The sequence below is a fragment of the Triturus cristatus genome, chromosome 4_2, assembly GCF_964204655.1.
Source record: "Triturus cristatus chromosome 4_2, aTriCri1.1, whole genome shotgun sequence".
In the NCBI taxonomy this organism is placed as follows: domain Eukaryota; kingdom Metazoa; phylum Chordata; class Amphibia; order Caudata; family Salamandridae; genus Triturus; species Triturus cristatus.
The window spans coordinates 358227633-358252612 of NC_140586.1; the positions used below are offsets into that span (position 1 = coordinate 358227633).

Consider the following 24980-nt stretch of genomic DNA (forward strand, 5'->3'; position numbering starts at 1 on the left):
CGCAGCAGGGAGACATTTAAGGCCTAAGGAACAGGGCGTGTTGTGTTTATTAACGGGGTAAATTCTCTGTTCAGCCAAATAGACTTCCGAAGCCATATTACTCGCATCTGCACATCGACGAGGGAAAGAATCTGGAAGCTTATCACGCAGCTTTAGAGGAAGGACTCCCCAAAAGAACCAAAAACAAAGTGAGTCCATCGGCCCTCTGCATGTCCAGGATTCTGGATACACACAAGCAGTAATGCCACTGAATTGACGGACACCTTCCTTAACATCACATCCCATGTCACGGAAGGCGGTTATGAACGTGAGAGAACAAATTAGGGAATCTTCAATGACGACACCGCTGCCCCCCCCCTGCGGCGAGCGAAGGTGAAGAGGGAACTACCCAGACACTGCGCTCCTGCACCATGGGGAGCGGGGGGTGAGAGTTGGCTGTGAGAAAGTGGCTCTTTATATACTGTTCCCAAATAGGTACAGGGTGTACAGCAGGGGTACTCACAAACTTTCTCTTGGGGGCCAAATTTACAGTGTGGTTTGTGGCCGAGGGCCGCACCTTGGGTGCGGGGTCATTGGGGGAGGGGGCGGGGCTACAGCAACAAAAAAAAATGACTATAACGTGGAACACAGGTCCCTGCAGCGGACGCCTTCGTCCACTGAGCCACCGGACCCGGAATACACATATCTCTCTCCCTCCCTCTCTCTCTCTCCCTCTCTCCCCCTCTCACTCTCTCCCTCTCCGTCTCCCTCCCTCTCCGTCTCCCTCCCTTCCTTCCCCTCCCTCCCTCTCCCCGTCTCCCTCCCTCTCCCCGTCTCCCTCCCTCTCCCCGTCTCCCTCTCAGTCTCCCTCCCTCTCAGTCTCCCTCCGTCTCCCTCCCTCTCAGTCTCCCTCCGTCTCCCTCCCTCTCAGTCTCCCTCCCTCTCAGTCTCCCTCCCTCTCAGTCTCCCTCCCTCTCCGTCTCCCTCCCTCTCCGTCTCCCTCCCTCTCCGTCTCCCTCCCTCTCCCCGTCTCCCTCCCTCTCCCCGTCTCCCTCCCTCTCCCCGTCTCCCTCCCTCTCCGTCTCCCTCCCTCCCCGTCTCCCTCCCTCCCTCTCCCCATCTCCCTCTCTCTCCCCCTCGACGTCTCCCTCTCTCTCTCCGTCTCCCTCTCTCTCTGTCGCCCTCCCTCTCCGTCTCCGTCTGTCTCTTTGCCTCTCTGTCTGTCTCTGCCTTTATCTGTCTGTCTCTGCCTATCTGTCTCTGTGTGTCCCTGTCTCTGTTAGTCTCTACCTCTATCTGTCTCTGTCAGTTTCTGTCTCTCCCTACTGCCCTCTGTCACCCTCTGTCCCCTTACCAGACTCTCACACCCTGCTGTTCTCTTGTCATTCTTTGTCACCTCTCTCCCCCCCGTCCCCCCCCCTCCGCTTGTGTGGCAGCTGAGGCAGCTTCCCTTCGAGGGTACACACACAGCCCCACCCGAGTACATCACAGGTCTTTAAGAGACCATTTGCATGATAACGAGGCTTTGTTGTATTTCACCACTTAGCGCCCCAGCAGCTCCACTCGGCCTATCGCTTGAATCCCCGGGCCCCCATAGAGCAGAGTCTGTGTTTGCTGACACTGTTAAAAAACCCAAAAAACACCGGTAAGATGTCTGCAAGGTCCGCGGGCCGCTGGCGGCCCGTGGGCCGTACTATGAGTACCCCTGGTGTACAGAGTCCACAGTCCCCAGAGGTTTGGCAGAGGCTAAGTTAGATATAACCTTTCTCTCTAAAGTGGTAGCTTGGTCGAGCAGTAAGGCAGTATCAGAGGACAGTGTAAAGCATTTGTTGCACACAGTCAGCAAATGGTCTCACACACTCAATAACTGAACTCTAGGCCAATGGTTTATATATAAAACAAGCATTTGCAATGCAATAGGTCTCGCATTTACGCTAGTTTGAGCTATTGGCATTGTAAATGACAATGTCTTTTATTTAGGTTTTGGTTTTAAAACCTAAATAAAAGGCATTTTTATTTACAATGCTAATAGCTTAAACTCTTGCAAATGCGAGACCTATTGCATTGCAAATGCTTGTTCTTGTTTGTATTCACGCCTATTTTGTTTTCTTTGTTGGTACTTATTTTATTAATTTTGTTACCCGTTGAAGCCCTCACTTGTTCCCATGAAACGACCGCTGATGGTTACTTATTCGCTCTGCTCGTTATTCCCCCACCATACCGTGTTTCTCATCACCTTCATAAATTTGGCTTCCCTCGTTTATTTTACCTCATGCCATCGACACTGTTTATTTATTCAGTTACTCCATATTTATTCGTACACACTTGAAACCCTCCCTCCGTAGGATATAATTATAATACCTGCAGCGTGCTGTACAGCCCCCAGCTTTTTTTCCACCAGTATTTGTATATTAAAAAAAATGAAATGCATGCATTTTTGTCCTAAACTTCCTTACTCAAGTACAGAAAATGTGCAATGTGATTTTAGTTTCATTCTGGCCCTCGTGGAAAACTTTATGCATCACGGCACGGCCGGTCCTACAACTAATCCAGGGCATTGTTTTTAAAGGGAGAGTTTGAGGACAATGTCTGCCAACCCAGTGAAAGTTTGAGCTTTTGTTCCACTGTTTGTAGTTTTTCTTAATACAGGCTGGCAGCTCTCAGATTGCCTTCTCATTCAGTTTGGGCATTATGTCAGAGTAATCCATCCACAGCTCATTCGTCGGCTTGGTAACACGTTTGCTGCTGAGTCATGCTTATGTGCGTAATTTTCCTAGCCGGGCCACGCCCCCTCCTCTATAAACTACAGTACCTGTCACGGCCGTACTTAACCACGCGCGGCAGAGTTCACAGAAGCGTATTTCAGCACCGGATGCCAGCGGCGCGAGCTCTGGACGGACTGCTGCACGCGCTCTTGCGAAGATTTCTCTGCCCTCGCAGTTGTTGTAAGAGAAAATTACAATCCAAGAGTGAGTGAGCGGTATTCGCACAGCTCTGCCTTTCTCTGTAAGGCCTGCTAAACGCTGCAGTTTCTAGCCTTTGCCGGTTGAGCTGTGAGATCCCAGGGAGGCAGGGCACCGAATCCAGCTTGCGTCCGATCTGGGTGATGCAAGTACAGCTTGCTAGGTACGGTTCAAGTCGAATCCATGCCGGAGTTTGTAGTTCACTTTCATTCATACAGGACAGCAGAAGCCGGTTGAATTGTTCTTCAATCTAGCTATGGGACCCGGTTGAGAGAATATTATTTATTTTCTAAATTAAAGCCGAGGGTATATAATCTTTAAATAAAATACATTAGGATTACATATTTCAATATAGAACAAGGGCTCAGTTTGTTAAACAAGTGCATGCCATGACGAATTTGTTCGGCTTTTTCTGCCGAGCCACTTGGACGGCCTCGCCTGTTAAAAGGTTTCTTGTTTTTATGGGGCCATGTGTTTGGCCCCATAAAGATAAGAAACTTTTTGCGACGAACGCAAAGCAGGCGAGGCCGTCCAAATTGGCGGCTCAGAAAGCCACGCAAATAGGTCACCGACACCTCTTTTCCAATGGCTGGCCACCATTTAGCATAAACGGTGACGCCAGCCAATGGAAAAGAGGGGCGGGGCTTAATGCCCCTTACAGAAAATACCACATCTCATTACATCTCGCCAGCGAGACTGCGCATGCGTGCAGCCTACGCCAGGCGAGACCTAAAAATATATGCTTATTTTATTTTAGAACCAACAATAGGTATCAAAATATACTTTCTCACAATGAGATGCTTTAGATAAATACTTTTGCAATATGCAATTGGTTTTTGTAGAAAGTTACAGGTTGTTGCAATAGGCAACACAATTTTAAACACAATAATGCATTGAGTTCAATGGAAGTTTTAAGTTATTTGCAATAGATTACTTTCAGGATTACTTTTGTAATTCCAGGACTGGATCCTAGATTCAGTCCTGGGTCAGTTCTCAGAAACAAGTGATAAAAGTCGACTTAGTTGCTGCTATGATTTTTAGACAATATTTTGCTATTTTAAAAGTTGACAGAAAATATTTCATAGAAAACAGTCAATGATTCCCTATGGAAGAAAATTCAAGTTGCAGGTATAGTATGTTCTCGTTACTTTTGTAATCCGGTACTGGGTGCCAAGACTCAGTACTGGGACCTCTATCTAAAACAGCTTAGTAATTACGTTTTCACACTTTGTACGATTTTTAAAGAATATTTGAAGTTTGCAAAAATCGACACTTAGAAGAAATTTCACAGAAAAACAGACAATGATTCCCCATGGAAGAAAATTGGGTTACTGGTAAGTACGGTTGTGAATGTTTTTCAGGGTCAGTGCTGGGCACCAAGATCCAGCACTGGGAGCTCACCGAATAGCAGGTGAGTATTTTGGTTTTCGTTACTCGGCTGATTTTTGGTGAATATTTTAAGTTTTGAAAACTCCACACTTAGAAGAAATTTCAGAAGAAACCAGTCAATGTTACCCTATGGAGAAAATTGAGTTATCGGCTTTCAGGTAAGTACTCGACTGGCAAAGTTGAGGTTCTGGGCACAGACTCAGGGGTCTCCCAGGGTCAGGTAGGTACAGTTGTTACACCCTCAGCGGCACAGGGGCAGCCAGGTGCAGAGTGAGTGAGGCCCAATGTTATCCTACGGGAGGCAGGGGGGCCTTGGTTGGTGGCTGCTGACTAGCAGGCCACGCGGCTGTGGGAGCTGGGCTCCTGGTCACTTGCTCAGAATAAATGGGGAAGTAGAAATGGTGCAAAGGTTACACTGCCAGGGCCACTCGGGCGGCTGGGTGCAGGGTGCTTTTGAGCCTTCGGGCGCTCAATTGGTTTCAATGGGAAAGCTCCGATTTAGAAAAAGACTGCAAGCTCGGGGACGAAGATTATTCAGGTGCCACCACCACTTCGAGAGGTAAGTTGGGTAGTTGGAGGATAGGTAGGTACCCAGGAGTTGGGCACAGGGGGCCGCAGGGCACCGGGTGCAGGGGTACCTTTTGGTGTCGGGAAATCTTACCCTCTGTTGATCGCGGTTGGGGGGTACCTGGTTCTGAGGCTGCAGGCGTCGTCAGGAGCATCGAGGGAAGGCCTTGGGTCCCAGACTCGGGGTCACAGTCGCCGGGGGGTCGTCTTCGTGGTCTTTGTTCACTTCGGCACAGGCCAGGCTTGGCGGGTGCAGAGTGTGCAGGGTTCGCGGTTCCGGGCTGATGCCAGGGATTAGAAGCTGATTTTGAGTAGAGCCTCTACTCATGGGAGTCCCAGGTGCTTAGAGCCAAAAGGTAGCCAGGTCCTCCGGGGTTTGTGAGGTTGCTGGCCACAAGAGATGCCGGGTTGTAGCAGGTTTGAGGTTCGACAGGCCGGTAGGGCTGGGGCCAAAGCAGTTGGTGTCTTCCGCTTCTTAGCAGCTGCAGGGCAGGTCTTCTTTCTTCTTGCTCTTCTTTGGATTTCGGAATCTGGAATCTGGGGAAGGAAGGTACAGGTAGGTGAAGGGCAGGGACCAATGGGTCCCTGTCCTGGGGTGGGTACACCCCCTATCCTGCCTCTCTCCTGTGGGAGGGGGGCGGTAGCCTAGTCCTGATTGGGTAGGGCCTCCCATCTTCAAGATGGCAAGGGCCCGGAGATGTGCTTCACCTCGCCTCCCCCACCTGAGGGGTGGGGTTGGCAGGCTGGCACATCCCCTGTTCTTATTTGGGGTTTCCGGACAGGCTTCCCGCCAGAGTGGGGGCTGCCAGTGGCCTGGGGAAGCTCACAGAGGCGACATGCCTTTGAAGCTTCCCCCTGTCCATCCTGTGGAAAGAGATCTAGCACCTCGCCCAGGATGTGCATTGTTGCAGGCCCAGGCTGCTCTCCTACCCAGGGGTCCAGCAACATGTCTGCTGTGTGGCAGCCTAGGCAGCCTCCCAGACCAGGCGTGGATTGTAGGTTAGGTTCCAGGGGGCATCTCTAAGATGCCCTCTGGGGTGCTTGGTACATTAAATCCCACACTGACATCAGTGCGGGTTTAATGTGCTGAGAAGTTTGATACCAAACGTCTCAGTCTTCAGTGTTGCCATTATGGTGCTGTGGAGTTCGTGTTTAACGAACTCTCAGCACCATGTACTCTTAAATTGCAGCACTGCACTTACAGTGCCCAGGAATGAACCTGGGTACTGTAGGGGCACAGGGCTCATGCTCCTGTGCCCACACCACTGGCATAGGGCACCCAGCTAGAGGGGTGGCTGATGAATGCCAGGGCAGTGTAGGTGGTGGGCATGGCACACAGGGATGTGTGCCATGTCGACTCTTTGCTTTGTCTTGTACTCAGACACTCAGCCTGCAAGGGCAGTGTGTGTAACTTGCAATGTTTGCCTCCCCTGTAAAGTGAACTATGTAACAAACTGAGCGGGGGGTGGAAGGGGAGAGAGAGAGAGAGACTGTTTGATGTGGATTTAATGGATGGTAACATTGCACATCATTTGGAAATGTAGAATGCTGAAATGATAACGATTTTTTTTTTTTTAAATTAAAGAAGAACAGGAAAAAATTTCATGAAGCCATCCGAAGTGCGAGAGAGAAAGAGAAAAGCGTAAGAAAAGTATCAGCCCAGTCAGATTGGGCAGGGAAGAAACAGGGAGTTTGTAGAGTAAATCAACAGCCAACATCTCCATATGAGTCGGTACCCACAGCATGATTTAGCAAAACCACTGCAGGCTTTACAGCCAATGTTTATTCTATGTGGCTTGTTCAAATCAATGCCAAGAGCACAAAAACACCAACCTAAACATTTTCCCCCAACCGAAGTAATCTGCAAGCAACCGCAATCCAAAAATGCACATTCAGAACATGAATATCTACCACGACACAGCAATTTCAGCGTGTACCAACGTATCACTTATCTTATTCTGGCAATTTACGCACACCCTTATCTCATCCCCGCAGATCACATGCATCAGAAACACATCCATGCAATTTACAGGAACAGCTAACTGATCACTGCAGTACACAAGCACCAGAAGCACATCCATTAGTTCCCATGCACCAGAAGCTCATCATCGCACTTTACACGCACCAGCAATTCACATGGGTCAGAAATGTATCCCTGCAGGTCATATGTACCAGTATCTCAATCCTTCGGTTAATATGCATTAGAATCACATTCATGCCGCTCAGAGGCACCACAGCCTCTTCGCTGATATTCGTGGACATCAAAATCTCATTCCTGAAGTTCACATGCACCAAAATCTTATCTCTGCAGTTTACATGCACCACAGTCACACCCACCATTTTGGCATCTTATCTGTTGGCTTGCAGCAGAATCACATTCATGTAATTCCCAGGCACCACCATCTCACCTGCAGATCACGCAGACCAGCACTTCTTACCCGCAGTCTACTTGCAGAGAATCACACTCATGCAGGTCACATGCACCAGGATCTGTTCTCAGCAGTTAACATGCACCAGACACTCGCCCCCGCTGTTCACACGCATTTGATCAGAATCCCATCCTTGCAGTTCACATGCCCCTGAATCACACCACCATTAGGACATCCCACTGTTCACATGCACCCGGATCACATTCATGCAATTGACAGGCACCACAATCCAATTACTGCATTGCACATGCACAAGAACCTCACCCCTTAAGTTCACAAGCACCATAACCTCCTCCGTGCAGTTCATGTGCAACGGATTCTCAACCGTGCAGTTCATGTGCTCTAGAAGCATATGCTCTATTATGACATCCCAGATGTTCAAATGTACTACAATCACGTTCATGCAATTCATAGGCACCACAATCTGTTCACAGATGGTCACATGTACCAGAATCACATACTGAAGTTCACAGGCAACAGAATCTTATCCCCCCTGTTCACTTGCACCAGCATTTCATCCACCCAATGCACATGCACCAGAATAACCTCCCCACACCATAATCTCATCAACACAGTTCACAGGCACTAGAAACTTACCCCCACTGTTACCAATATGTGCGGCTTATGTGGCCTGCTCCAGGAACCACTAGCCCACATGTTCTGTATATGCCTCATCTTATTAGATGAGTGCAGAACTCTGTTCTGCCATCTATTAAACAAGGAAAACGGTCAATACCGGCGGCTGTTAAATTTCGCTTAAATTAACCTTATCCCCAATCAATTGCTAGCCTCATAAAATTCCTGGACAGTGTGGATAAAACACTCGGGACCCCAGTCATTGCTCCAAGCCGCCCCCCGAGGGCTCCTGCCTCACTGTAAAATGCCCAGATACTAAAAATGGGGCTATGCAGCAAGCAAATGGATTGCAGACTATCTGATATCACAGGGAACTACCAACTGATCAGCCTTCATGCTCAAAACATAAAAATCAACGATTTGATAACATAATGGGACAAAACTGTTAAAGATTCTTGATTGGTATCTTAACTTCAGGTCTTCTGAGTAGTGTCAGCTACTAATTGCGATTGCGCTCTGCGGCTTCTACAGAGCTGAATAGACACCGTTAGATTACCTCCTCTCCCACTGTATAGCAAATCCTCTAATAATGTGCAGGGATATAAGGGAGGCTGCTAGGCAATTGCGATACTTTAACATGGGTTGACTAGAGTTTATTATTTGGATCTGCATGGCCCTCGTGAGGCAAGGGGACGTCATCTCCCCACCAGCAGTGACCAGAGAGGTGCGTTTGCAGAGTGGTGGAGAAAGGGGCGGGCCTTTAACCACCTCCCAGCAATCCCTCTCTGTGGGGATTACTGGAGGTAAAGAGGAGGTCTTGTTGCCCTTCAGCAGCCAAGGGGACTTCATTCCCCACTTAGCAGCGCCCAGAAGGCGCTAGAAGACGAGTTTGCAGAGTGGTGGAGAAAAGAAGCGGAGCCTCGGCGATTTGCCGGCTTCCCCGCGCCTACTTTTTTGTTTTGTTTTTAGGAGCCCACCTTCCCTGGACCATTTTGGGCTCTGGGAACCCTATCCCCCGGGGCCTGGTCCATTTTTTGTAATGATGAATAAAAAGGGAGGGGGGCCGCGCAGCCCCCCTCCCGAGGCAGATTTCGGCCCCGGGGACCCCATCCCCCAGGGCAAGGTCTTCACCAGTCTTTCTTATGGGGAGGGCGGCCAGCGAGGCCCTTCTCCCGGGATGATATTGCCCGGAGACCTCATTACCATGGAAAGGCCTTTTTGGGACCGTGGGGGGAGCCATAAGGCCCCCGCGGTCCCTGCCTGCTCCCCACCTCCTGCGGGAGTCGGCATTGCTTTTGGACAGAGGGAGCTGCAAACATGCAGCTCCCTCTGTTCAAAAGCAATTCTGCTCCGCTTTATGGAAACGAGAGCATTTTTCATTCTCTCGCTTCCATGAAGCCGACCAGAGTTTGCTATGGATCGGCGGGAGCACCCCAAGCCATAGCAAACTGCAGTATCCCAGGGGTAGACACCCCAGGACATTGCTGGAGCTGGCCCTGGGGGGGTGGCGGTCCCCAGGACCATGGAGAGCTCCTGGAGGGGGCCGCACGCCCCCCCCCCCCATCTTCAATATAGCCCCGAAGAGGTGGTGGTCCCGGGGGCAGCAGGGTCGCGTTGCCCCCGCATTAAATATATATTAGCCCTGGGGAGGTGGCGGTCCCCAGGGTTGTGTGGGAGAACATATACTATTGACTTGTCCCAATTAATCCCAGGGGCTTATTTAAACGAAGCGTGGCAACCCGCACTTCGTTTTTCAAAATTATTTTGCGGCAGGATTTACAGATCCAACGCGACTCTCAGCGAATTTCTTTTAAAAACAAAACGCTTTTTTTTTGCCCTTGGGGTCCCTGTGGGATCCCCTGAACAGGCCTAGGGGGTCAGGGTGTTTCTAACCTACCTCCTTTTCTTTATTTTTTAACGCTTTTGCTTAATAATCAGTTCAACCGAGTCACAAAATGACTGCCAACAGTTCCTGGTTTGAAGTGTTGGCAGCCAATCAGAGCTCAGGCACGAGATCGGCAGTGGTCGTGAATCCACCGCAGCCACAGTTATCTGAGAAATCTTTAAATGTCTCAGGAACTACTTAACGAATTTACACTATTTAAAAAAAAAAAGAGCTTTCTGGAACCAAGAGCTAACTTTTTGCCAAAATTGTGTAATTTCATTCAGAAGTTCATGCTGTAACGGTGTCTAAAGTTTCCTATGGAAATTAACATGGAGAAAAAGCGCTTTGGAACCCCTCCCCCCCCCACCCCCCCCCCCCCCCCGCCCTCCCGCACCCCCCCGGCCCTCCCGCACCCCCCCGCCCTCCCGCACCCCCTGTTTATGGATCTCCCGGAGATTTCTAAGACAGGAGCTAAAGTGAGCGTCAAATTAGTTTTAAAAATTTCATGAAGATTCGTCAAACAGCAGTTATGGGCAAATCAAAAACAGCTTTTGAACAGAAATCAGGTCCTTACTATAACTACCTACTGGCGACCGCCAGTGGATAATGAATATACACATACACACATGGATTTAGGGCTGGGGGTATAGGGTGGCAAGAGTGTTTTTTTAGGGTTTGGGGCGAGTAGGGGTATAGGGTGGTAAGGGTATTTTAGGGGTGGGTAGGGTCATAGTTTAGTAAAGAAAATTTTAGGATTTAGAGGTGGGTAGAGGTATTGGGTTGCAAGGGTGTTTTTAGGGTTTGGGTGTGGGAAAGGATTTACAGTGATGAGTAATTAATAAAAGGAGATTTGAGGGGTTCCCCCAATAAAAATTAAATTATTTTAAATGGGGTCTGGGTGGATTTACCGTACCTTTTTTTATACTTAATTGCATGGTAAAGGCATGTGTTGTAAAAAATAATAAAAAAAACATGTGGTAAAGGCATGCGTTGTAAATTCGTACAACCGAATAACATCCCCACACCTCACATGCACCAGAATCTTCATTGCCACACTAAATTCACAACCACACAGTTCATGTGCACTAGAATCTCATCATTGCACCTCACATGCACCAGAATCTCACTGTCGCAGTTCACATGCCACAGAACGTCAGTGCAGTTCACATGCACCATAACTTCTTGCATTCTGCACTTATTCCTGAAATCGCTGAACCTCGCCACCACTAGGCCTGCATGAGCACAATACAAGGACTTGCATCAAAAATCAGGACATCAGCACTGTACGCAATCTACTGTTGCACAGTGAAATTAAGAGAGTTGCAGCAACACCGTCCTCTCACCCAAATAGAAATTACATTCTTGTCAGTTACAATGTAGACTAGTCAGTTCATGCAGAAGTAGCACCAAGATGCTACAGAGTTCATGCACTTTATAAATAACCTAAACAAAAGGCCTATACCCCTGGAAAGGATTGCCACCCGACTTCGCTCTATGTCATCGGGAAGGCATGGTGCAGATTTACAAGAAAACGACGCAGTGCGGCAAGCCACCTGGCTGCACCAAACTGCATCATTAGGAAAGTGCAGGGATGCATCGTATTTACAGCAATACAATGCATCACTGTGCTTTCCTCTGCGCTGGAGCACTATAGGCTGCTAGCGCTAACACAAGCACCCTTGCGGGTACCTGCGTTGCAGGGATGATAGTTTTTCTGCAGGAAGGAACACTTTCCTGCACAAAAACAATAATTGATGGCATTTTCATCCTTGTCTGTGTGCTGAAGAATGCAGCACATGTAGAAAGAGGAGAAATAAGGGTATTTCTCCGAGCTGCGTCACTTCTTTTTCCACCTCCGCTTGGGAGGTGTTAGAATCTGACGCATTCCCAGATTTAAGAAACCTTGTAAATCTGGGAATGCATAAGAATCGATGGATGTTGCGTGGGAACACCCACAGCACCACCCATGGAACACCCCTTTCACGCAGAGTAATGCATGAAAAGGGGGGGGGGGTTTACAAGGCCATGAAAAGCCATGCTGGGTGGCTTTGCGTGGCCTGTAAACATGGTTCAGCGTTATGCGCCACTGGAGCGTAAAAAAAAGTGGCGCTCCAATGGCGCAGGGGCCTTGCAAATATGCTCCCATGTTTCTAATCAAGGCCTTTCATTTGACATCCTGCTGTGTTCTTGGATTTGTAGTTTTGGCGTACTTCCATTGAATCAATTAAACTAACCCGAAAGGAGTAACTTTCAACAGAGAAGCCCAGTACTGGAAACAAAGCAACGAGACAACATGGGAATAGGTAGCAACCGTAACCCTATGTCCAAAGGTACTACCCTGTTACCACCCACACAGAAGATTACTGACAAAGCATCCTTCACTGCTACGTGGAGTCTACTAAAATACCACTATGTGCTCCTGGCTGCTAAAAAGCTGCCTTTCTATTGGATGGTGTCAGTCTAACAACAGAACATCTACCCAACAACACAAACTGAGATACCGCTAACAACAATACATATTGCTCCCACCCCAGGGCTGCCTTCACATGGTCCACAGAACCAAATAAACACACTGATAACCTACCTGTGCCACCAACAGATGTATCTCAAGTATCATTGGTGGTCTGAAAAGGTGTGTGCACCGAAGCAGCATGAACGGAATCATGAGGCTCTGGCTGCATTAAGAAAATGCGTGGAAGGAACAGGGCCTGGTCAGTGGGAATAACAAGGGTCCACCATGTCAGTCGTGTTAAAAAAAAAAATGCAGGAGAAGGCTAGACGTATGGAAAGAGTGCCTTTCTGCTAACAAATAGGGGCTGCAATGTAAATTGCCAGACCCCTGGACATTTTATGACCAGGCGACATCTCTATACAAGCTGTGGGGCCTGGCGAGCAGTCAATGCTGAACCAGTGTGTTCGGGCACCAATCCAATTTTGTGTAATTTGTCTCCTATGGGTGGGGTGAGCATGTTATGGGGTTGGGTGCCTTAGTTTGTGCTTGCATGTACCTTTCATGTCGCCGCCCAGCTTCTTCCAGGAACAGCTGCAGAACCAGTGATCACAAAAGTCTTGTGTTTTCAGCATATGGATGAAAACAAAGGAAGCACTGTGGATGGGTGTTTCTTTTGGTTCAAAGGGTGGGGGCATTGGGTTATTGTGCCTGGTGTTTCATAGGGACTGCTCCCTTTCTAGTTGTGGAGTTTGGGTCGGGTGTTTCTTAGTAAAGGAAGCGGTGAGGTCTAACTCAGAGTTTATTTGTCTTTCTAGACTTGGCTAAAGGGGGAAACAGGGACAGTAGTACACCTTGGATGAGGGTCTCTAGCTGACATTTCTGTGGATGGAGTCTTGCAACATTCCATGCTCTTGCCCTACCTTTCAAAATTCAGCTTGGCCCTCAGAAGCTCTCATTTTACTTGTACACAGAAGGTACCACCATTCTTCTGCTTGGAGGGGGAGCATCAATTGCAGCTTTCCACGAGTACACAAGAGGGTGGAGGATCAGTGAGCTGATGGAAAGGCTTTTGCTTAAACTGCATTGTGAAAAACTGAGATCATGGTAGCAGGCATGTGCAGGATCTTCAGATCTCTCCCCTCTAACTCCCTCTGCTGGAGGGTCTTTTCACTCCAACTAGAAGAGTGAAAATGCTGTTCCTTAAATTTGACTCGTATCTCCAGTTAAAAGAAAAGTCTGTGCTGTCACACCTTCCTGCCTAGTTCAGTTGAGGCTGCCAGGATTGTGCCTCGTTTGCTGGAGGTTGTGGGGTGGCAGTCCAACCTTGGGAGTGTCGGATTGTGAATATCAGCGCACTCCTGAAGGAATCACCAAGTAATTTTGTTTCAAAGGAGTTTATTGTGTGTGCGTGGGGTATCAACTTTTGATATTAGTTGTGAATTTGTGACTATCCTGATTGCACAAATCCTAAAGCAAGGATAGTGTGCCCCCCTTTGGTACAACCTGTGGTCCCCGAGGGGTTTCTTGTTCTAATACTTGATTCAAACCTCGTTTATCATAAAGTAGGAGAATTTCACGTTTTGTTTTTATCATTGAATGAATCAACTGAGTTCTCCAATGTTATTCTACATCTTTATTATCTTGTATTCATTGTAAATACATCCAGAGGTTGAAAATCCCCAAAGCGTTTCGGACCCATGAAGGTCCTTCATCAGGAGGTTTCCAAACGAAGATCAACTCGCAAGGTTCTCAGTGTTCGAACACTGAGGTCCTTGTGATTTTCAACCTCTGGATGTATTTACAATGGATATGAGATAATAAAGATATAGAATAACATTGGAGAACTCAGTTGAATCATTGAATGATAAAAACAAAACGTGAAACTCTCATACTTTATGATGATTTTGAATCAAGTATTAGAACAAGAAACCCCTCGGGGACAACGGGTGGTGCCAAAGGGGGACACACTATCCTTGCTTTAGGATTAGGGCTATCAGGATATCCAACCTTGGTAATGTTAAAGCCTCTGCCTTGAGACAGCTAAATATTTGGTTGAGCAGTTTCAGGTCATGAAAATAACACTGTTGGGTTAGCAGTCAGAGCCCTCCCATTAGCGGTGTGTCTACTATCTTGAAGTAGCAACATTGGCTTACTGTCCAGGACAGGGTTTCCTTTAAGGTTCCCAAAGCTTTTTTTGGGGACATCGCCTGGATTCCTGAAGAACAGGCACAACCGGCACTCATACCTTCAGACTATTCCACTCTTCTATTTCGCCACTTTAGAGGAATCTTCGTTTCAGGACTCCGAAGTGTGGGTGAAGGCTTTCTCTTACTTAGCTCTCCACACTCTGTTACACCTTACTTATCCCTGGAGTTAAGGGAGTTCCACATCTCCTTACTAAAGGAAATAACTTAAAACATGTTCGCCAATCTATGGACCCTCTGAAGGTGATTGCTGAACTTGAATCTAAAGTGAGGACAAACTGCTGCATGACGCATAATATAAAAAGAGGTTTTAATATGGGACGGTGAGATCAGTTTATAATTATGATCAGCTTTATTTTATTTGATACTACCACCATATAGAAGAAACATACGACTTTTACCTTTAATGAACTACATGCTGAGATGGCACTGTCCATAGAACTTAAATCTGAACTCCCAAACCAATATAACCCATTGAATAGCACTAGGCGTGTACTTAGGCCCTGATGAAGCAACACAGTTGTGAAACATGTTAGCCGTTCTACTTTTTTTTAGAAAATAATAAGAAGCAAAATACATTTAATTTATTTGGGGTTTTTGAAAGCTTCAAACTACTCTGCGGTGGCATCAGAGAAGTTTCTGTAGGGCACATGTAACAGTGTATGTGGCAATTTACAATACAGTACATTTGCAAGTAACCAGTGATGGAGAACTGGTCCATTACCCAACAGGGATGGAGAGCGCCTGGCGATACCGGATGTCAAATATGTCCCCAAAATGATGACTTCCAGAGGAAGACCCAGAGTCCCATAAGCCTGAGTGAGGAAGGCGAAGCTGCTTTTAGGTGTCTGGGATGGGAGGGCTCAGGTACAGCTGGAAACTACCAGTGAGGGGAAGATCAGATTATCTAAAGGGCAAGGAAAAGAGGTGAGTCTTTCAGGAACTTCTCAGTTAGGAGTCGTCCTTTTCCTGTGTCGAATGCAAAGGTACGGTTTTCCCTAGGGAGGAGCCCTGGACATAAAGCGATCGACCACCATCTCTATTATCTGACTGGTCAGGGCAACATGAGGCCTGCTCGGCGGACCTGAAGCTCCCAGTGGAGTGTAGTGGGACAAGCATTTCTGTGAGCGGCATGGAAAACCTTGTATACAACACAAAGGGCTTTAAAGCGTCACTTTTTCTTTAACTGTGAGGCAGCATAGGAATTTCAGGTCTGGTGCGATGCTACTGTATCATTTCAGACCAATCAAAATGCGAGCTGCATGGTTTTAAAGTCTCTCTAGCCGTGACAGAGATATACAGTGGAGACCTGGGTATAAATCCACACCTCACATAGCCACAGCTAGAATTATTGCGACTTTTGGAGCCCCTGTTCGAGTGCCCTCTCCACTTGCAGGCGTCATTCCCAGAGACTGGGGGAGGTGGGGTCCGAGGGAGCAGTGCCCAATTCCTCCGGCCAAAGTAAGAGCTCCAAAGTTTCCCAGGCCATGCACGGGTAACTCACCCACCCAGACATCCCCCCACCCCCCAATTGCATTGTGGAACTTGTCGTTCTGTTTCCTATTATAAAATAGGATCTAGAAGTCCCAGAATGAAAAGCAGAAACCTGGACTCGTTGAGCTATTCACGCACAGACATGGGAAGCTTGAAAGGTCTATCGGAGCAGAGGAACGAGTGGCTGGACAGTCAGAAGCAGGATTTAAGGAAGATTATTGCAATAAAATGGTACTCGAACCAATATTACATTAAAAACTTTTCCAAGAAGATAGGCATTTGTTTTGATGTCATTTTTTTAAATCTAACTTTGTAGGGTTCTTTCTGGGGGCGAAGGGGCTGGTTCTCCTTTGGTAGAGATGGGGAGGAGGGGTATCTCGCTATGGATGAGTTGAAGCAAGTTGGGGAATCTGTTTAAAACATGTTCAGGTTTGTGTGGGCTTTCTGTGCCTTACTCTCAGACAGTGGTGTGTCTGATTGCCTCTCTCTGTGAATGGCATTATAGAAAGTGGCGTTCAGTGCTGGTTTGAAACATGATTGGGGTGTCGGTTTAGACAGATTGTCGGGTTCGGCTTTTCCGCGGGGTCTGACTCGCGCGGTCTCTCTCTGAGGGTCTCTCTCGCCTTTGATAGTTTAGCGGAAAGTGGTCTGCAATGGGCTGAAACAGGACCGGTGAGTTGTTTAGAGGCGATGCTGTTTGTCTGGGGATGGGTGGCTTGCTGTGCGCAGGCTCTGGTCTCGCTGTCAGTGTGAGGAGTCTCTTGCGGGGGTCTCTCGCTTGGGGAGGTTTAGTGAGAAGTGGTCTGTCTCTTCTGGGTTGAAAGGTTTGGCGAGTTCTGTTAGGAGAGGTGCGTGGTCAGGGGGTGGCTGTGTGTCTCGCGTTCTATCTTGGGGGGTCTCTTACCCTGGACGTCCAAGGCGAGCTTCTTCCAGATGGGGGCGAATTTCTGGCAGTGTCCGCACCAGGACGCGTAGAACTCGGCGAACCAGGCGCTGCTGGAGTTGAGCAGGTGAGAGCGGGCCGAGTCGGAGTTCAAGATGACCAGCGGGTCTTCCCGCGAGTACATGCCGGCCCAGCCGGGGGCCCACAGGGCCCAGAGGAGCCACAGCACACGCATCTCGGGCATCATTCTACCGGGACCAGCACTGCAGGGCCGGCCGGAGAGAAGACACGGAGCAGGCGGAGCGTGGGCGGGGTAGGGAGGACGGGCCTCTGGAGGGACCTGCCGCGAGGAGAGAGGGAGGGGGAGCAGAGCCTGAGTGACAGGCCGCACGACAGGCTCGGAGGCAGGAGTACTGCTGGGTGAGGGCAGACGACGAGTACACGGGCATCACTGGTTAAAAAGAAGTCAAACAAATATAGCCTGAGTCAACTCGGATGCAAACAAAGTCCATGTTTACTTTACTGCCGTCGCCTCGGTGTAAGCGTCAAGGGCTCCGTGGCACTTGTGATACCCGTTTTAAGATCGTCAAAATCCCAGGTCGAATCCGACAAACACCTTACCATACATGACTGAAAGCTCCTGTGCCAACCTATTTACCAAATAATATATTTATTAGGGTGGTGAAACACCCCAAACACCCCCTTCTCTTCCCACCCACCCCCGAAGATGCCCCCCTGTAGTTTGCCTACTGGGATTTTTAAACCCACACGAGTAATTGTGAAAAGTAGACAACCCGTCTACCCGTCTGAATCTGCGTTGAGCCCAGGTGTCTACATTGCACAAGCCAGGCTGTCTGAAGCAAGGTTTGACTGAAAGGGACACACCTGACATTATTACATTAGTTCACTTGAGGTAAAAAAAGCATTTCTCAATCAGCAAACTATATCGTCTTCGGCTTTATGGTTTGATTTGTGTCTGCCAGTTTCTGTGCTGTGGGTTTATTTATCTATGTTTAGCTGGATCTAGTGGCTTGGTGTCTTGCTGGACTTGTGTGTCCACTGTAGGGACCTATGTTCGACCTCATGGTCACAGGTTCAAATCCTGGTGGGACTACTCAGACTTTCATCCTTCTGAGGTCGATAAATTGAGTACCATTGAGTTGGGAACAATAAACATCTGTTTTACAGCGCCAAGATACCCTTGAGTGAATGTGTGCTTTACAAATATACATGTTATGTTAAGTACCCACAGAGAGGCAGACCTCTCAAGTCCTCTGGGACATGCTAAATCCAGTCCATGTTTTTTCATTCTGAGGCCTTATATCGTATTATATCATTGTGAGTACAAATCCCAGAAGGCAAAGCAAAGAACTTGATTAACTATGCTTAGAAACATGATAGATCAGACAAGGCATTATGTGACTTTAAAGTTTTCTCCGCGTGATCTGTAAAATTACTGCATGTTTCAGGCATGCATTCCAGTACACCTTCATATTTAGGTCAAGCATAGACAGCAATTGCGCGGTCTCTTTGAGATATGTTGTATACACTTTGTGGGGGGTATGGCCCGCTCATTGCCTTTTTATTTGTTACTTCAATTGTCCTTTAAAAAGGCCTGCTTGCTAGTGGTTAATCTTTCCTCTTAGTCCCTACTTGGTGTCATTAGTTTTCTCCCACAAAATGGCGAACTACTGGTATTTTTCCACTTTGGTGCTTATCTGTTCGTTTTTTACAATTCTTTTTCTTAGTTTCCTACTCATGTTTGAAGCTTCCCTTTCGTTTGCAGAGCATTCTAGCTCCGAGCTCTGCTCCGTTTTTGTAAACAGGCCTGTAAATCTTACTCTTATCTCGTCACATTTGCAGAGCGTTCAAAGACCTTTCGATTTATTTCCTCTTTCCTTACCCAGGACATGCTATCACAGTTTCAAATAAAAACAACTTTAGCAGATTACATTTAAATAGATGTTTGTTTCCTCAATTTGCTCTTTTTAAACATTTTGTTTAGGCGATGAACTCTCATGTTTTAGCAATGGGAAGAATGACTGGTAATGAATGTGTTATGCCTGTCTCATTTCATGAAAACTGAATACGACTAAATGCTTCCAAACTTAAAGGTCTTAGCTGTTTACTTACACCACTGAAGAGTGATATGTGCCACAGGATGCCGGCAGGCTTGCTGCAGCCACATGCACTGGTACATATGTCATCGCAGTAACACCAGCGCTTTGTAAAGTGCTCCATGTGCATTATTGGCCTGACTGTGGAAGTCACTCCATCTGCCCTGCCGTCCATCTTCTTTCCTCACCCGTACCATTTTTAGGTCTCGCCTGAGGTATCGCGTAAGCGATGCTCTGCGAGACTTACTGAGAGGGCTCCAAAAAGAGCTACCATGCCAGCCTAGTGATACAGTGCATGTGCGCGGGCGCGCGCTTGACGTGATTACTTTCACTTTGGCGGCCGCACGGCCGCTTTGATGTTTGATCGCGATCACTTTCGCGGCCGCGTGTTTCAATTAGCGTCCCTGTCACTGTGTCCTGCACTCTCTCCTACCACTTTTCCTCATGCTTTTCACTCCCCATGGCTGTTACTCTGCTTTGTTGTTGCATATTTATATAGCGCAAACTCGACCCGAAGGTATTGGAGCGCTTTACATAGCACCGTATTTACATTACACATTCAGGCATATGCTTTTCACTCCCCATGGCTGTTACTCTGCTTTGTTGTTGCATATTTATATAGCGCTAACTCGACCCGAAGGTATTGGAGCGCTTTACATAGCACCGTATTTAAATTACACATTCAGGCACGGGGAGATTAAGTGATTTGCCCAGAATCACAGGATGTGGACGCGACCTCGAGGCTCGAACTCTGGCTTCCTGCATCAGAGGCGGCAGCTCACAGTTACACTTATTTTCTACACTCGCTATGCTTGTCCCTCTGCCTTGCACTCTGTCCTGCCACCTTCTTAAAGAGGCTGGAGACCTACAAAACGGCTCTGCGCATGCCACTCTTGTGCGCAACTTACAACGTGAAATCATACTCAGCCTTAGGCCTCACGCTTAGGGGGAGCACTGGGACGCTAAAACTTCATGAGCTCACTTAAAACATTACCAAGATAGATCCCGCAAAGGCGCCCTTTTTGTAAATTTTATGTATCGCAAAAACAACAATGGGTGTACTGGTGGCCTTCAGTCCTTTCCTTCAATGCCTACAACGTAACTGAAGAGAGGGGGTTAATAAAGTGCTCTTGAGTAACTAAAGATATAAACAGGACGCATCGCAAAAACAACTCGCCTATAAATATAATCTAGGGTTGCTACCTTGCTTGCGCCTTACTCTATGCTGTTAGGACATCATGTTTCTACTACGGGCTTGTTATCCGGTGTGTCTGTTCTATTACTTTATCTGACATGCTAGTCCAGCTGGTTCAACAGAAAAAAACATCACAAGTCCTCGCACTTTCTCCTGCTACCAAATACAGTTCGGCCATTGCTTCCATGCTCACTTCACCCTCCCTATGTATTTCACTCCCCGTGCCTGTCCCTCTGCCTTGCGCTCTCTTCACCACTTATCCTCATGTGCCCAGTCCCTCGGCTCCACACACTGCTTTGCCACTTATCCTTATGTTCTTTAATCATTGTACCTACTTGTCTATCCTGCACTCTGTCCTAACAGTTATCCTTATGTTTTTCACTTTTGCCTTTCACCTGCCCCGTACTCTGGCCTAACAGTTATTTTCATATAAGTGCTCGTGAGTAACTACAGTTGTAAACCGAATGCAGAGCAAGGACTACTCTCCTATAAAAATAATCTAAGGTTGCTACCTTGCTTGCGCGTTACTCCATGTTGTTAGGACATCAGGTTTCTGGTACGGGACTTGTTATCCGGTATGTCAGTTCAATTACCATATCCGGCGCGCTAGTCCAGCTGGTTCAATAGAAAGAAAACACAACAACTCCCAGAACATATAACGTTGTCTCACAAATATTCCAAAAACTTTATACTTATCCCTCTGTCCCGCACTCTCTCCTCCCACTTAAACATATGCATACAGTCTACCTTTCCTTACACCTCGTTGCTTGCTCCCTTTTTTTGTCTTTATTAGGTCCCTCATGTTTTATTTTCTGCCACATAGTACTTACATTGCATTTTCTCGCTTTTGCTGCCTAAACACGCACCAGTACAATATTCTCTCCCTTTTGCCCTACATTCTAACTTACCACTTATCCTCATATTCTTCAATCATCGTGTCTATCTCTAACTACACACTTTCTGCTGCCACCTCTCCTCATGTTTCTCCACTTGCTCGATCTGTCTCTCTGCTTTGCACTCTCTACTGCCACCTATCCTTATATTGTACTACTGTGCTACATACACATTTTATGTTGCTTTCATTTTTACTTTTTCCGTCAGCCAATATTTTGCCACTACAGATTTTTTAGAGTGCATACCTTAATGTCCAACAGTTATCATTGCACACGCACACATCTTTAACATACCAGCTCTATTATACCAGCCTGTTTACAAACATTACGACAAAAAGACATCAGATTACCTCTTCGTAATACACTCCCAGCATGCTTTTAAACCCCTACCACATCTAAAAAAAAAACCTTCACCATTACATACCGTATTTTCAAACACGTTAATATACCACATGTCTTTACATAACAGTTGCACCCTTCTTACACACATTTAGTCTTCTATTCTCTATCATACCATACCTAAGAAAATAAACCATTTCTATACACACATATTATATGGCTTTGATACAGCTGCTCAAAAAAGCATACATGCTGTAGCTATAATTATTACATTTACCCACTGTGCTACCGCATTAATCTGACAATGCATACAATTACTTCTATTACATATATCTGTACATATAGAAGCCGTTTTTTGTAAACTCTTTCTCAAAATATATTTTTTTGTTAACAAGCTAAACAAGCATTTGCAATGCAATAGGTCTCGCATTTACGCGAGTTTGAGCTATTGGCATTGTAAATGACAATGCCTTATATTTATGTTTTGGTTTTTAAAGCATAAAATGAAAGGCATTGTCATTTACAATGCCAATAGCTTAAACTCATGTAAATGCGAGACCTATTGCATTGCAAATGCTTGTTTTTTCTTGCCACTTTTGTAAAGTGCCACGTGGCAGCGTGATACCTGATATTAATTTTCTTTGTTCTTCGCGCTTAAGTGGCAGCTTAATTATATATAACTTCGGCCAATGTTAAAATATATGCCTCTTCACTCGCTCCGTCTCTTGTAACCTCTTTTCCCTTCCCACTGGCCCATTCCACCCTAGCCAGATCGCCCTCGCATCGGAACGCCCTGCACTGCAGGCCTGTAAATCTTGCTCTTATCTGGTCACATCTGCAGAGTATTCAAATACATTTCTATTTCCTCTTCCTTTACCCAGGACATTCTACCATAGTTTCACATGAAATAACTTTTAGCGGATTACATTTAAATAGATGTTTGTTTCCTCAACTTGCTCTTTTTAAACATTTTGTTTAGGTAATGAACTCTCGTGTTTTAGGAATTAGGAAAAAGCCTGGTAATGCATGTGTTGTGCCCTTCTCTTGTCATGAAAATTGTATACGACTAAATGCGGCCTCTCTAAAAGGTCTTAGCGGTTTACTTACACCGCTGAAGAGTGGCAAGTGCCACAAACTGCCGGCAGGCTTACTGCAGCTACACGCACTGGTACATATGTCATTGCAGCAACACCCACGCTTTGCAAACTGCTCCATGTGCATTACTGGCCCGACTATGGAAGTCACCTCATCTGCCTGCCATCGTCTTCCATCCTCACCGGCGCTATTTTTTTTTGTGTCACTTTTGTAAAGTGCAGCGTGTTACTGGTTATTAATTATTTTTGTGGATCGTGCTTAAGTGGCAGCTTCATTATATATAACTTTGGCCAATGTTTAAAACATATGGCGCTTCACTCACCCCCTCTCCTGTAGCCTCTTTCTCCCTCCTACCTGCCCCATCCCAACCCAGCCAGGTGGCACCCGCATCCGAACACGCTGCTTTAACTGCCAGGAAATCGATCTTTTAGCAATAAACAAGACCCCAGTCTTCCTTACCTTGTGGCCTCTGGTCCAGCCTGACCTCCTGGTCGCCCAGAAAATCCTCTTTGCCAACCAGGCTGACAAGTTCTGCACCAGTCCTATAGCAATTGACAATAATTTGTTAAAAGATATATATATATTTTATGTGCATGGGCCAAATGCTGTACCGCAATACATTTATGAACAAGAAGGGGTTGGGCCCATTTAACGCACCCACACTAGGCCTTAATTATACATAAAAGAACAATACAGTGTGTGGGTGCTACAGTTCATTTGAAAACTACACAAAAAGGACCACCATATTGGATTTAGTTGTCTTGGAATTTAATTCACCTTCAATTTTTACTTTGCTTCTTTGAAAAAAAGAGTCATGGACATTTCAAACATGTTGTACATGAAAGAACACCGGTTCAAGACATATATAAAATAGACATAATCACAAGAATGAATACAAAATGAAAAACATGTGAATACACAAACATAACAATTGATAGGCAGACCTATCCTTCATTTCTAGTTGAAAAGAATGGTGGTCAACAGATTTATACACTAGTCAAAATGTGAATCCTGACATTACAAGCTAGTTGGGAGTAAATGGAACAACAGGCTGATTGCCATGTTTGTTGGCTGCTTGTAGTCTATCCAACCTAATGTCTTATCCAAGTAGCTGGGTCAACGCATTTCGAAACCCGTGAAATCTTTCCGGGTTCTCCTCAGGACCAGGACTAGGTCAAAACACTACAAAAAAATTATAACAAAAAACAATGTTTTCATTCTCTGAGCAAAATTATTCTTTTTACCCTACAAAACATTTTTTGGGGGCGGGTTCTGCTCTTACCATTAGTGATCAGTGCTGGAACCCGATTAGATGTCCAGTGTTCAGGCTTTTTATCTTGCTTGCGATTCCTCGGTATTTAATGTAATCGGTTCTGAAACAAGGAATGAGGGACATTTGTGAATTAAGTGAGTGATTTAAATGCAATGCAACAGTGCGCTTTAAGTTGAGCACATAATTACAAGCAACGCTGCTGCCTCTCTAGAGTGTACCTTTCTAAAACATTGCTTTTAAATCACTCACTTTATTCACAAATGTTCCTCATTCCTTGTTTCAGAACCGATTACATTAAATACCGAAGAATCGCAAGCAAGATAAAAAGCCTGAACACTGGACATTCAATCGGGTTCTAGGACTGATCACTTATGGTAAGGGTAGAACCCGCCCAAAAAAAAAAAAAAAAATGTTTTGTAGGGTAAAAGGAATAATTTTGAACAAAGGATTAAAACATTGTTTTTTGTTATAATTTTTTTGTAGTGTTTGACCTAGTTCTGGTCCTGAGGAGAACCCGAAAAGATTTCACGAGTTTCGAAACGCGTTGACCAAGCTAGTTGGATAAGACATTAAGTTGTATAGACTACAAGCAGCCAACAAACATGGCAATCAGCCTGTTGTTCCATTTGCTCCCAACTAGCTTGTAATGGCAGGATTCACATTTTGACTAGTGTATAAATCTGTTGACCGGCATTCTTTTCAACTAGAAATGAAGGATAGGTCTGCCTATCAATTGTTATATTTGTGTATTAACATGTATTTCATTTTGTATTCATTCTTGTGATTATGTATGTTTTATGTATGTCTTGAACCGGTGTTCTTTCATGTACATGTTTGAAATGTCCATGACTCTTTTTTTTCCAAAGAAGCAAAGTAAAAATTGAAGGTGAATTAATTCACTAAAACCACTAAATCCAATACAGTGGTCCTGTTTTTTGTAGTTTTCAAATGAACTGTAGCACCCATACACCGTATAGTTCTGTTGTACAGCGAAACATGGCATTACTTAAACAATCACAAGAATGTTGTTTACCAAAATGATGGTTCTAGGAGATGGCATGTTACAATGCTTGACAGTATAATTTTTTTTTTAAGGAACCAGTGTTTTCCAGCATTCTAAATCAGAAAGCACATTTTTTGGTAACACCGGTAAAAGGGAGTATTTGAATGCTCAGTTATTAGGACGGTTAAGTGTGGCTAGCATCCAGTCGCTGCTCCGGCGCTCATTGTCTTGTGGGCATGCCTTT

The 24980-nt window shown here is 46.2% G+C and overlaps 1 protein-coding gene across 1 annotated transcript in view; it reads right to left on the bottom strand.

Moving 5' to 3' along the window:
* The window catches only part of QSOX1 (quiescin sulfhydryl oxidase 1), a 428334-nt gene extending 411212 nt beyond the window's left edge, over positions 1-17122 (bottom strand). The window contains exon 1 of the mRNA XM_085601768.1: positions 16843-17122. Coding sequence (XP_085457894.1) covers positions 16843-17068 — 226 coding nt within the window. The 5' untranslated portion in view covers positions 17069-17122. The remainder of the gene's footprint in view (positions 1-16842) is intronic.
* Positions 17123-24980: the final 7858 nt, after the last annotated feature.